General features: G+C 47.0%; 1 protein-coding gene across 1 annotated transcript; it reads left to right on the top strand.

Moving 5' to 3' along the window:
* Positions 1 to 2631: 2631 nt before the first annotated feature.
* LOC106551828 (lysosomal acid glucosylceramidase-like) lies at positions 2632 to 13539 on the top strand. The gene is made up of 10 exons (XM_087703700.1): positions 2632 to 2695; positions 2831 to 3025; positions 3117 to 3266; positions 4631 to 4767; positions 6200 to 6372; positions 7836 to 8076; positions 8809 to 9033; positions 10312 to 10475; positions 10992 to 11117; positions 13431 to 13539. The coding sequence occupies exons 1-10, from the start codon at positions 2632 to 2634 to the stop codon at positions 13537 to 13539; spliced, it is 1584 nt and encodes a 527-aa protein (XP_087559826.1).
* The last annotated feature ends 553 nt before the right edge of the window (positions 13540 to 14092 follow it).

Raw genomic sequence — 14092 nt, 5'->3', positions numbered from 1 at the left:
AAAGACGCTCCATCAAATACCAGATTGATGCTATTCCGTATAAGATGGAGGGACAGAAACTTTCAAGATCGATGTTAACCCTTCGAGGTAGGCCAGGTCAACAAACAGACACAGGAATGCCCTTTTTTTAAAATGTTTGTGCATACCATTTGTCGGAAATGGTGTACGGTCTCCTGCTCGAGCACAGGGCTGGACTAGAGGACCTCCGAGGCCCCTTCCAACTCTATTATTATTATTCCATGTTCCATATCGATCGTGGTGTAAAACCTCTGGCAAGAAGGACCAACATTTTATTTTTTTTAATGTCTTTGTTTTTACGAGCATCGGAAGGGCTGTTTGTTGTAGATTTGGATGGAGGATGAACATCTTGGAGACAAAACAGAACTGGGGGAAGTGACGCTGTAGGAAGCGGGCTCCCCAAATCCCTGTCGTTAAGTGAGACATTTGTTCGTGGATGTTTCCCCCCCCCAATACACAAATTTTCTTGCCACATTTGTGAAGTGAAACCATGCAACCGTTCAGTTACCGACGTGGTGGTTAAGGGGATCTGGCATCCCCATTGAGCCGAGGTGGCGCAGTGGTTAAATGCAGCACTGCAGGCTACTTCAGCTGACTGCAGTTCGGCTGTTCAAATCTCACCGGCTCAGGGTTGACTCAGCTTTCCATCTTTCCGAGGTGGGTAAAATGAGGACCCGGATTGTTGTTGGGGGCAATATGCCGACTCTGTAAACCGCTTAGAGAGGGCTGAAAGCCCTATGAAGCGGTATATAAGTCTAACTGCTATTGTTATTGCTATTGTCTGGGCTCGTTCAGAAAGTCACCACATGGGACGGACACTGCGGCCATCATAAATACGAGATGGTGGCCAACATCTGGTTTTTGATCACGTGACCATGGGGATGCTGTGACGGTCATAATTGAAGTAAATAAATAAAGTAAATAAAATAAGTAATAAAACAAATAATATAAAATAAATAAAATAAATAATAAAATAATAAATAAAATAAAGAATAGAATAGAATATAATAAAATAAATAAAATAAAAAATAGAATAGAATAAAATAAAATAAAATAATTAAAATAAAATACAAAATAGAATAGAATAAATTAAATTAAATAAATTAAATAAATTAAATAAATTAAATAAATTAAATAAATTAAATAAATTAAATAAATTAAATAAATTAAATAAATTAAATAAATTAAATAAATTAAATAAATCAAATAAATCAAATAAATCAAATAAATTAAATAAATTAAATAATAAATTAATTAAATTAATTAAATTAATTAAATTAATTAAATTAATTAAATTAATTAAATTAATTAAATTAATTAAATTAATTAAATTAATTAATAAATAAAATAAATAAAATAAATAAAATAAATAAAATAAATAAAATAATAAATAAAATAAATAAAATAAATAAAATAAATAAATAAAATAAATAAAAATAAATAAAAAATAAATAAATAATAAAATAAATAAATAAAATAAATAAATAAAATAAAAAATAAAATAAATAAAAAATAAAATAAAATAAATAAAATAAAATAAAAAATAAAATAAATGTCGAAAATAGTCCTAAGACACTACCTTTTTTTCATCACCCTTACAACTTTGAACGCATAAAATAAAACTTTTAGCTGTGTAAAAATGCGTCGGTAGGAATGTAAATCTGCAGCTAAATCGGTCTGTATTAAAACCACCTTCGCCCACAACTTAATTATCAGTCTACAAGGCCTTATCAACATCTGGCTAGATAGGACGGGAGGAAGGGTGGGGGCCTATCTATTCAGATCTGCCCATCCTGTTTCCTGGTTTGGCACCAGCCAGGGGAGGAGAGGTGAACTAGCGGTGCTCTTCCGAGAATTTCGGGAGGTATCTAGTCTGCCAGAAGTGATATGTTGTTTCTTCACATTGGCAAAAGGCCTTCACAGCCAAAAATGGACCTCGGGAGCCCGTTTTCACTGGCAGAGGGTTGCAGGAGGCTGTCGACGCCGAAAACAGATCTCGGGAGCCCGTTTTCGCTGGCAGACGGTTGCAGGAGGCTGTCGCAGCCGAAAACAGATCTCGGGAGCCCGTTTTCGCTGGCAGAGGGTTGCAGGAGGCTGTCGCAGCCGAAAACAGATCTCGGGAGCCCGTTTTCGCTGGCAGACGGTTGCAGGAGGCTGTCGCAGCCGAAAACAGATCTCGGGAGCCCGTTTTCGCTGGCAGACGGTTGCAGGAGGCTGTCGCAGCCGAAAACAGATCTCGAGAGCCCGTTTTCGCTGGCAGACGGTTGCAGGAGGCTGTCGCAGCCGAAAACAGATCTCGAGAGCCCGTTTTCGCTGGCAGACGGTTGCAGGAGGCTGTCGCAGCCGAAAACAGATTTTGACCTGGGAAAAATAGGCTGAACAAATAGTAGATAAAATCGGTCTATGTTGGACTCTGTGCTGGAGGTGGAGGTGGCGACGTCTCGCAGAAAATAGATTGTGGGAGGGGCAGATTTAGGGCTTGGGCTGCAGAAACCCCGCATGAATAACTTAACAACTTTGCAAATGATGCCCCCCCTCCAAAAATGCATCTTCCCCCCCCCCTTTTACAGGCAAATCTCCCTAAATTTCAAAGGCTGGTGTTTTATCGCTGCTATGCAGTCCGGGGATGCTTTCGCTGTGCTGTTCCTCGTCTTCCTAGGGCTGGTCGAGGCCGGAGGTCAGTGGGGAAGCCTTCGGGAAGTCTTTTGTGGGTGGAGCCGGAAGGAAAAGTGGGCGGGGCTCCGTTGTGCTGGTCGGCAGGGGTCTAAATTCACCTCTTCCCCCCCCCTTGTCCAATTTCGGTTGATTTTAGCCCGCCAGCCCTGCAGTCCTAAACTCCTTGGCGACAATGCCATGGTGTGCGTTTGCAACGCAACGTACTGCGACACGGTGGACCCGCTCTCCCTCCCGGACGTCGGCAACTTCGTCAAGTACACAACCAGCAGGGAGGGACAACGCTTGGAGCGGAGCGAAGGCCAAATAGTAGATACCAGCTCAGGAACTTCAGGTAAACCTGGGGGGAAGGGGGTTGGACTGGATGACCTCCAAGGGTCCCTTCCCAACTCATGTTGTTCGTTCTGTTCGTTGTTGTCTCTCAGGTGGGATTTTCTACACCTACGACCCCTCCGTTCAGCACCAATACGTCAAAGGCTTCGGCGGGGCGCTCACCGACTCGGCGGCCATCAACGTCCTGCGTTTGTCTTACGGAGCCCAAAACCACCTTCTCCGCTCTTATTTCTCGGACGAAGGTGAGAAAATTGGGAATGACCGCTTGATGAAATCTAGCAGCTCGGGGAAAGCTAGCACCCTGAGGCTCTTGTTCTGAGCTAGGCTCTCGGATAAAGCATCAGTCACAATCGTAGTGCCCCGAACCCTCTTTTATTTATTCATACGGCCGCAGCGCTTCACAAACAGCCTGTGAAGATTCGGGCAGATGTCTGCTGGAGTTGCCACAGCCTTTCAAAGGAATGTTGATAAACACCCACCTTTATCTCCCTGGGAAATGCGGCCAGAGACCTCATGGCCCCAATGCAGAGCAAGGCCAAACTTAGCACAGAGTCCAACAGAACTTCTCAAAGCTTGAACCGACCAGACGAACTAATTGCTTCCTGCAAAAACTCCCCTCCCATTCGCTCCTCTTGTATGTCTTATGGAAGCGGCCAATCGTCTCCAAGCCTTACTCCCAAGTCGACCCTGTTTTCTTAACTGTCCTTGCCTTCTGGCAGCTCTGCCCATGGGCACACTGGGAACAGGCTCCTGCTGTTCTTCCGCCTCGCTGATATCAGAGTCCGGAGGCAGAAAATAACTACCAGATGGCCTTGGTCCCCTCTCTGCCTCTGATGCAGAGGCTTCGTCTGAGTCTTCCCCAGACTCCAGGACTGGCCCAGGTTCCTCCACAACCTCCTCACTGTCCGAATCTCTCTTTCTCTCTCTTTCGCTCTCTCTCTCTCTCTGTGTGTCTTTCTCTGTCTCTCTCTCTCTCGGTTTCTCTCTCCTTCTCTTTCTATCTCTCTGTCTCTCTCTGTGTCTCTCTGTCTCTCTCTCTCTGTCTTTCTCTGTCTCTGTCTGTCTTTCTCTGTCTCTCTCTCTCTGTCTTTCTCTGTCTCTCTATCTCTGTCTTTCTCTGTCTCTGTCTCTCTCTGTCTCTGTCTCTGTCTCTGTCTCTCTCTGTCTCTCTCTTTCTTTCTCTCTCTTTCTAACTCTCTCTCTCTGTCTCTCTCTCTTTCTCTTTCTATCTTTCTGTCTCTCTCTGTGTGTGTCTCTCTCTCTTTCTCTTACTATCTCTCTGTCACTGTCTCTCTCTCTCTCTGTCTCTCTGTCTTTCTTTCTCTCTCATTCTATCTCTCTGACTCTGTCTCTGTCTCTGTCTCTCTCTGTCTCTCTCTGTGTCTCTTTCTCTTTCTATCTCTCTGTCTCTGTCTCTCTCTTTCTCTCTCGTTCTATCTCTCTGTCTCTGTCTCTGTCTCTTTCTCTCTCTCTCTCTCTGGTCTCTCTCTCTCTGTGTCTCTCTCTCTTTCTCTCTCTTTCTAACTCTCTCGATCTCTCTCTCTCTTTCTATCTCTCTGTCTCTGTCTCTCTCTCTCTCTCTCTTTCTCTCTCTCCGCTTCTGCAGGAATTGAGTACAATTTGCTGCGCTGGCCCATTGGCTGCTCCGACTTTTCCACGCGGCCCTACAGTTACGGTGACCGATGCGTGGATGACTTCGAACTGAAGTGTTTTGAGCTGGCCCCCGAAGACACCAAGCTTAGGGTGAGTTTGGGCAAATGCTCAGCTTCACGGTGGCATCGAAGGCTGGCTCCCACTTTGTGGCGAGAAATAGTGCTCTCTCTGCACACCAAATAGAGTTGTGGCGTCCTCGGTGGTTTCTGAGCTTGGCTGTTTCCTTGCAGATGTTTCATTACCCAACTAGGTAATATCATCAGTGCTAGAAGGGAGGGAGGTTTAGGGAATAAGTGAGAAGAGGAGAAGGAGAAGAGGAAGAAGAAGAGGAAGAAAAGGAGGGGAGAAGAGGGGATTAGGGGAGAGGAGGAGAAAGAGGAGGAGGAAGAAAGGGAGAAGTAGCAGTAGCAGTAGCAGTTAGACTTATATACCGCTTCATAGGGCTTTCAGCCCTCTCTAAGCAGTTTACAGAGTCAGCATATTGCCCCCAATGAAGGAGAAGAAGGAAGAAGAGGAGGAAGAGAGGGAGGAGAAGGAGAAGAGGAAGAAAAAGAGAGGGGAGGAGGGGAGAGGAGGAGGAAGAAGAGGATGAAGAGGGGGAGGAGAAGGAGAAGAGGAATAAAAGGAGAGGGGAGGAGGAGGAGGAAGGGGGGAGGAAGAGGGAGAGGAGGAGAAGATGTGGAAGAAGAGGAGGAAGAGGAAGAAGGGGGAAGAGGGGGGAGGAGAAGGAGAAGAGGAAGAAAAGGGGAGGGGAGGGGAGGAGAAGAAGGAAGAGGGGGAGGAAAAGGAGAAGAAGGGGAAGAAGAGGAGGAAGAGGAAGAGGAGGAAGGGGGAGGAGAAGGAGAAGAAGAAGAGGAATAAAAGGAGGGGGGAGAGGGGAGGAGGAGGAGGAGGGGAGGAGGAGAAGGAGGAGGAGTGTGGAATCCCAGTGATTGCTCAGCTTGGCTGTTTCCTTGAAGACGTTTCCTTACCCAACTAGATAATATCATCAGTGTTAGAAGGGAGAGGGGTTCAGGGAGTAAATGAGAAGGGAGGGAGGAGTGTTGGGTCCTTGGTGCTCTCTGAGCTTGGTGGTTTCCTTGCAGACGTTTCATTACCCAACTAGGGAACATCATCAGTCTTAAGAAGGGAGGGAGGTTGGTGTGTCTTCCCCGATTGGTCGAGTCTCGAATCAGAACAGGCAGAAAACCAGCCCAACACACCCATAAACGGCAACAGGCGGTTGGGTCACAAGACACGGTGAAAATCCCGCATTCCATCCCAGTTTCAACTTCTCCTTTACAGTCGTTTGCCTAACAGCCGCTGCGAGAAACATCGATCCAGCGGGTCGGTAACCCGTTTTATGACTGCTGCAACTTAACGACTGCGATGGGCAAGCTCCCTGGCAGTCGTAACTCGAGAACTACCCGCAGAGCGCCAAGATTAACACGGTCAAAAGTCCATAAACCCGCAAGGAGGTTGTGTGAAAGGTCGTGGGGTGGATCAGGCGATCCCCGGAGACAGTTGTCGTTTCTCTCCGCAGATCCCCTTGCTCCATCGTATCATGGCCCATGCGGAGAGGCCTATCTCCCTGGTCGGCAGCCCTTGGACCAGTCCTGGCTGGCTAAGGGCCAACAACATGGTTTACGGCAAATCCCGGTTAAAGGGAAATCCAGGGGACCGTTACCACAAGGCCTGGAGTCTCTACTTTATCAGGTAATAACATTTTTTTCCCCCAATCTCGTCTGGTTTAGAAACGGCTTCTTAAACCTTGGCTCCTCCCCTAGCTAAATCCCACCCACTTCAGGGCTCCACCCCCTTTTTTTTAAATGAAAATTTTGGGGAAAAAAACTTTTACAAATATTTACTTCCCTCCCTCCCCCCCCCCAACCCCCTCCCAACCTCCCCCCCCGACTTCCCAGAATATAGATCTTTAACAAAAACATTCTAAAACAAACTTAAAAGTAAGTTAATATCACCTTTCATTTGAGCCTTAACTCCTCCTTGCTAGGCTAGCTCTAAACAGGTTATATCATTCCTTCGTCGAAGTTTACCTGTACACCTTTAGGCCAGCCAGAAAGCTGGGAGATAGGGGCTTCCCTAAATAGGATAGAATAGAATAACAGAGTTGGAAGGGGCCTTGGAGGTCTTCTAGTCCAACCCCCTGCGCCAGGAAACCCTAGACCACTTCAGAGTATATCCAACATCTTCTTAAAAACCTTCTTTTCTGGATGGGATGGGATGGGATGGGATGGGATGGGATGGGATGGGATGGGAAGGAAGGAAGGAAGGAAGGAAGGAAGGAAGGAAGGAAGGAAGGAAGGAAGGAAGGAAGGAAGGAAGGAAGGAAGGAAGGAAGAAGGATGGATTTGGAAGGGACCTTGGAGGGCTTCTAGTCCAACCCCCTACTTAGGCAGGAAACCCTACACCACTTCAGACAAATGGATAATCCAACATCTTCTTAAAAACCTTTTTTTCTGGAAGGGATGGAGGGAAGGAAGGAAAGAAGAAAGGAAGGAAGGAAGGAAGGAAGGATTTGGAAGGGACCTTGGAGGTCATCTAGTCTAACCCCCTGCTTAGGCAGGAAACTCTACACCACTTCAGATAAATGGTTATCCAACATCTTCTTAAAAACCTTTTTTTTCTGGAAGGGAAGAGAAGGGAAGGAAGGAAGGAAGGAAGGAAGGAAGGAAGGAAGGAAGGAAGGAAGGAAGGAAGGAAGGATGGATTTGGAAGAGACCTTGGAGGTCTTCTAGTCCAACCCCCTGCTTAGGCAGGAAACCCTACACCACTTCAGATAAATGGATAATCCAACATCTTCTTAAAAACCTTCTTTTTTGGAAGAAAAGGAAGGAAGGAAGGAAGGAAGGAAGGAAGGATTTGGAAGGGACCTTGGAGGTCTTCTAGTCCAACCCCCTGCTTAGGCAGGAAACTTTACACCACTTCAGACAAATGGATAATCCAACATCGTCTCAAAGACTTCAGGTGTTGGAGCAGTCACAACTTCTGGTGGCCAGTTGTTCCACTGATTAATTGTTCTCACTGTCAGGAATGTTAAGAAAAATAGAAAGGGGCGTGAAATATTTTTTGTTTTCCCGGCAAAGATGCGGCCCGCTAAAACTGACATTATTATGGCATTCTGTTTTGTTTTGTTTTGTTTTGTTTTGTTTTGAATTTAGGTTCCTAGATGAGTACGCCAAAAACAATATTACTTTCTGGGCACTCAGCTCTCAGAACGAACCAGTCACCGCCCTTTTCATAAGCCGCGAAGAGTTTCCATGCAATTATTTCTCGCCGCCACATCAGCGCGACTTTATCATTCAAGATCTGGGTCCGGCTCTGTCCGCCAGCCGTCACGCCGATGTCCTCCTGATGATCCTGGATGACGGCAGGTGCCACTTGCCGAACTGGGCCGACCAGGTGGGTTCCCCACGCGAGGATGAGGGAGTCCTCGACTTACAACCGTGACAATTTGAAGTTACGACGGCATTAAAAATAGAGTGACTTAGGACTGTTATTCACACATCACAGCCTGTTCTGGGGCTTCCCGAGAGCATGCAGCAAACTCCTTGTCCCGAAAAAAAAACCCTTTTATTAATTGGCTGTGAATTCTACTCCTTCCCATCCAGCAAAGTCTTTCAAGGGAGGATTTATGGTCACAGACCTTATCTGGCTTGGAGAGCTGCCAGGATGATCTCTGCGGAACGTGGCCAGGAGTCTCGGAGAGTCCCGAAACAATTAAGCGAACTAATGGTCTCCTGCAAACTCCACTCCCCTTTCGCTCCTCTTTTATTCCCTCTGGGAGGAGCCATTCACCGTCCACCTGTGGCCTTAACTCCCAAGTCGACCCCTGTTCTTTAGCTCTTCCCTTCGTCCGGCAACTCTGCGCATGCGTACACTGGGAACAGGCTCCAGCTGTTCTTCTGTCCCACTGATGTCTGACTCTGAAGGCAGCTGAGAACTGTCAGACATCCCTGGCCTCCTTTCTGCCTCCGACACAGAGCCCTCATCCGAGCCTTCCCCAGGCTCCAGGACTGGCCCAGGTTCCTCCCCAACCCTCCTCACTCTCCGACTCTGCTGCCACCTCTGGTGGCTGTTGGCAGGCCACAACACAACCATGGCACAACCATCCTTCCTTTTGTCCCCTGACAGGTGATTGGCAATAGTACCGCAGCGGCCTTCGTGTCCGGCATTGGCATCCATTGGTACTTTGACTCGGTCACTCCAGCTGGACTTACTCTGGACATTACGCATCGCCTGTACCCCGATTTCTTTCTGCTCTATACAGAAGCTTGCAATGGTTTTCTGGATTGGGAGGTGAAGGTTGCCCTGGGAAGCTGGGAGAGAGGCACCTATTACAGCAGAAATATCCTGTCGGTAAGAGGATCCCTTGTTACGACTCGAAAAAATTGATCTCTTCCATGATGAGAGCGGTAGGGATGGAGGAGTCATCGAAATGCCTATGCAGTTTCTCAGACTTCAAAGGACGTGGTGCAGTCTTCGGAAAAAGCTGAGCCAGTAGCCCAAAACTCTGCCTTAAAGAGGGGTGGGCTTGAGGATAGCAGAATAACAGTTGTAAGGGACTTTGGAGGAAGGAAGGAAGGAGAGAAGGAAGGAAGGAAGGAAGGAAGGAAGGAAGGAAGGAAGGAAGGAAGGAAGGAAGGAAGGAAGGAAGGAAGGAGGCAGGCAGGCAGGCAGGCAGGCAGGCAGGCAGGGAATGAGAAAGAGAAACTGGTAAAAAGTGAGTGAAAGAAAGGAGAGAAATTTGAGAGGAAGGAAGAAGAAAAGGGGAAGAAAGGAAGAAAAGAGGGAGGAAGTGAATGAGAGAGAGAAACAGGTAAAAACAGAGAGAAAGAAGAGAAAAAAGAAAGGAGAGGAAGAAAGGAAGGAAGGAAGAAGAAAAGAGGGAGGAAGGCGGGAGGGAATGAAAGAAACAGGTAAAGAGAAAAAAAGAAAGAAGAGAAAGGAGAAAGGAAGGAAGGAAGAAGAAAAGGGGAAGAAGGGAGGGAATGAGAGAGAGAAACAGGTAAAAACAGAGAGAAAGAAAAGAGAAAGGAGAGGAAGGAAGGAAGAAGAATAGAGGAAGGAAGGCGGGAGGGAATGAAAGAAACAGGTAAAGAGAAAAAAGAAAGAAAGAAGAGAAAGGAGAGAGAAGGGAAGGAAGGAGGGAAGGAAGGAGAAAAGGGGAAGGAAGGAGAGAGGGAGGGAATGAGAGAGAAACAGGTCAAAAGAGAGAGAAAGAAAGAAGAGAAAGGAGAGAGAAAGAAAGGAAGAAGAAAAGGAAGGAAGGAAGAAGTAAAGGGGAAGGAAGGCAGGCAGGCAGAGTAACAGAATTCGAAGGGACCTCGGAGGTCTTCTAGTCCAACCCCCACTCAAGCAGGAAGCTCTATCCCATTTCAGACCAATGGCCACCCAATCTCTTCTTCACCCACAACTTCTGAAGGCAGGTTTGGATCTTCAAACTAGTTCTCCGTCAGCCCAAGAAAGACAGTGGTCTGAAGCTCGATTCTTTTGGGTTTTGCTCAATGGCTCAATTTTGGAAAACCCCCCAAAATGTCCTGTTTCCCCCCCCCCCCAATGCCCCCCACGCCCTGCATGCAGAGGTAAGGTTTGTTGGGCCGTAGTAAAACCTCCTGATCCTTTTGGCTTCTGCAGAATCTCAACCACTTCGTCACCGGGTGGATCGACTGGAACTTGGCCCTCGACATGGAAGGGGGCCCCAATTGGGTGGACAATCCCGTGGACAGCCCCATCATTGTCAACCCCCTCAAGGGCGAGTTCTACAAGCAGCCCATGTTCTACCACCTGGGCCATTTCAGGTAAACGCAGCCGAGACGGTTTTTGCACGGCGCGGAGGAAGCGGTTGGCGAGGAAAGAAAAAAACACAAGAGATACAGATGCTGTAGAATGGACTCATCCGGTGGCAGGGAGTCCCGCAGTCTGCTGTGGAAATGACGGAGGGAAGGAGGCAGTTTTATAACCGATGGCTCTTGGTTGATTAAACAGCAGTTTTCACGTCCCTGAATTTTAATCGTTTGCACATAGGCGATACTGTGTTTTTCAGAGTATAAGACACACTTTTTCTCCCCTAAAAGAGGGCGAAAATTTCGGTGCATCTCATACACCAAATGTAGCCTCGCCCATCCACCGGCCCACAGGCTTTGGCCTCCCAGCAATTTGCCTCCTTGCAGCAAACTCATCCAGTGGGCAGGGAGTTCCGCAGGCTGCCGAGGAAGCGACGGAGGGAAGGAGGCAGTTTTATAGTTCAAATGTTTGTGAACTGGATTAAGGTTCTGTCCAGTGATGTCGGCTAATGTCTTCTCTCTTCCGGGCAGCAAATTCATCACCGAGGGCTCTGTGAGAGTCGGGCTCACCTCCAACTGCTTGTTTGACATCTGTAAGTTGAAGACTTCGGCTTTCCTGAGACCCGACGGCGTTGCGGTGGCGGTGGTGTTGAACGAGTAAGTGGGGAAGATCTGGAGGAGCCCAAATTGGGAATATTTTGCGCCGGAGTGAAGCTTGGGAGGTGGATAAAGTGATACTGCCTAGGGAATGATAAGAGGTGTTATGGCCCTCCAACCCCCTGCTAAGGAAGGAAGGAAGGAAGGAAGGAAGGAAGGAAGGAAGGAAGGAAGGAAGGAAGGAAGGAAGGAAGGAGGGAAGGAAGGGATAAGAGATGTTATGGCCCTCCAACCCCCTGCTCAAGAAGGAAGGAAGGAAGGAAGGAAGGAGGGAAGGAAGGAAGGAAGGAGGCAGGGAGGGAATGAGAAAGAGAAACAGGTAAATGGTGAGTGAAAGAAAGGAGAGAAATTTGAGAGGAAGGAAGAAGAAAAGGGGAAGAAAGGAAGGAAAGAGGGAGGAAGTGAATGAGAGAGAGAAACAGGTAAGAACAGAGAGAAAGAAGAGAAAAAAGAAAGGAGAGGAAGAAAGGAAGAAGAAAAGAGGGAGGAAGGCGGGAGGGAATGAAAGAAACAGGTAAAGAGAAAAAGAGAAAGGAGAAAGGAAGGAAGGAAGAAGAAAAGGGGAAGAAGGGAGGGAATGAGAGAGAGAAACAGGTAAATAGTGAGTGAAAGAAAGGAGAGAAGTTTGAGAGGAAGGAAGAAGAAAAGGGGAAGAAAGGAAGGAAAGAGGGAGGAAGTGAATGAGAGAGAGAAACAGGTAAGAACAGAGAGAAAGAATAGAAAAAAGAAAGGAGAGGAAGAAAGGAAGGAAGGAAGAAGAAAAGAGGGAGGAAGGAGGGAGGGAATGAAAGAAACAGGTAAAGAGAAAAAAAGAAAGGAGAAAGGAAGGAAGGAAGAAGAAAAGGGGAAGAAGGGAGGGAATGAGAGAGAGAAACAGGTAAATAGTGAGTGAAAGAAAGGAGAGAAGTTTGAGAGGAAGGAAGAAGAAAAGGGGAAGAAAGGAAGGAAAGAGGGAGGAAGTGAATGAGAGAGAGAACAGGTAAGAACAGAGAGAAAGAATAGAAAAAAGAAAGGAGAGGAAGAAAGGAAGGAAGGAAGAAGAAAAGAGGGAGGAAGGAGGGAGGGAATGAAAGAAACAGGTAAAGAGAAAAAAAGAAAGGAGAAAGGAAGGAAGGAAGAAGAAAAGGGGAAGAAGGGAGGGAATGAGAGAGAGAAACAGGTAAATAGTGAGTGAAAGAAAGGAGAGAAATTTGAGAGGAAGGAAGGAAGAAGAAAAGGGGAAGAAAGGAAGGAAAGCGGGAGGAAGTGAATGAGAGAGAGAAACAGGTAAGAACAGAGAGAAAGAAGAGAAAAAAGAAAGGAGAGGAAGGAAGGAAGGAAGGAAGAAGAAAAGAGGGAGGAAGGAGGGAGGGAATGAAAGAAACAGGTAAAGAGAAAAAAGAAAGAAGAGAAAGGAGAAAGGAAGGAAGAAGAAAAGGGGAGGGAATGAGAGAGAGAAACAGGTAAAAACAGAGAGAAAGAAAAGAGAAAGGAGAGGAAGGAAGGAAGAAGAATAGAGGAAGGAAGGCGGGAGGGAATGAAAGAAACAGGCAGAGTCGGACAGTGAGGAAGTTGGGGAGTAGCATGGGCCAGTCCTGGAGGCTGGGGAAGGCTCGGACGAGGGCTCGGCAGAGAGGGGCCGAGGCCGTCTGGCAGTTCTCAGCTGCCTTCGGAGCTAGACAGCAACGAGGCAGAGGAACAGGGGCAGCCTGTTCCCAGTGTGAGCTGCCAGAAGAAAACAACGGCTTGGAAATCAGGGTCGACTTGGGAGCCAAGCCACAGGTGGACGGTGAATGGCCCCTCCCATGGGGAACAAAAGAGGAGAGAAAGGGAGGGGGCTTTTGCAGGAAACAATCCGGTTGTTAGATTCGTTTCAGGAGTGTGAAGATCTGTCCGTGAATCTCAGAGACTCTGTTCCCAGGTTTTCCTTTCACAGCCCCTCATTTGGGGTAATATTCCCATGGCAGCTTTCCAAGCTAGATAAGGTCTGTGGTCATAAATACTCCTTTGAAAGACTGTTTGCCAGGCCTTTGTTGAATGCGAAGGAGAGGAATACACATTCGTTTTAATAAAAGGGGTTTTGTCAGTGCCAGGATTGCATGACGGGCAGAGAAAGACATTTGGAAGAAACCTTCCCTCGTTTCTCAGTCTGTAAAACAGACGGCGAGAGGTTTGTATTCCGAGACTTGCGAAATTCAGAATTTCCAGATAGGAAACAAAACCAGAACAAGCGGATTCTACTTTATTGTAAGGCTTGCCTTGACAGAATCTTGAAACTCCGAAAGCGGAAATGTCCCACGTTTCCTTTGACCGGAATTTATGCTCTCTTTTCAGTGGGCCTGCCGATATTTCTTTCACTATCTCGGACGACCAGGTGGGTTACCTCAAGGACCGCGCGAGAGCTCACTCCATCCAAACTTACCTGTGGAGGAGGCAACTTTGAGGTCCTGAGACGGGGAAGGAAATCCGCTTCCCGTTCAGGAACAGCGGGCTCTCCAGAGGAGAGACCATGTGTCGCAACCCACAACTCACACATGGAAGAAACTGCTTAGAGCTAAACCAGTGGGACGTCAGCCTGGGGAGACATCAGACTTGGTTGACACAACACAAGCACAACATCTGTATCAGCAGTGTAATCTCTTGGATGTGGACGGTAGAGCGGAGAGCAGAGCGACGATGCTCAGTGAGGCTCCTTGTCAAGCAAGATTAAATTAAATTAAAGATTAAATTAAATTAAATTAAAAATAGCTGGCTGCAGCCTGATTTAAGACGCACCCATGAGCCATATTCCTCTTCTCGTCTCCTGTTGTAGTGTTTCATTCCTGCGTTTCTGCTTGTTATTCCTGAATCCCTGATCTTTGGACTGTTTGACGAATCTGATTTGGCTCTCTGCACTTTGGACTGGATTTCGACTATTATTCTGCGCGCTCCCAAATTACATTTGGTCCGGACTTTTCCCCCCTATAAATAAATACCCGGCTAGCTAGCGTAAAATA

The sequence above is a fragment of the Thamnophis sirtalis genome, unplaced genomic scaffold (genome assembly GCF_051295495.1).
Source record: "Thamnophis sirtalis isolate CommonGarterSnake01/CBP01778 unplaced genomic scaffold, rThaSir2_p1.2 scaffold_2, whole genome shotgun sequence".
NCBI classification, from domain to species: domain Eukaryota; kingdom Metazoa; phylum Chordata; class Lepidosauria; order Squamata; family Natricidae; genus Thamnophis; species Thamnophis sirtalis.
This window is presented reverse-complemented; position numbering and strand designations above follow the sequence as displayed.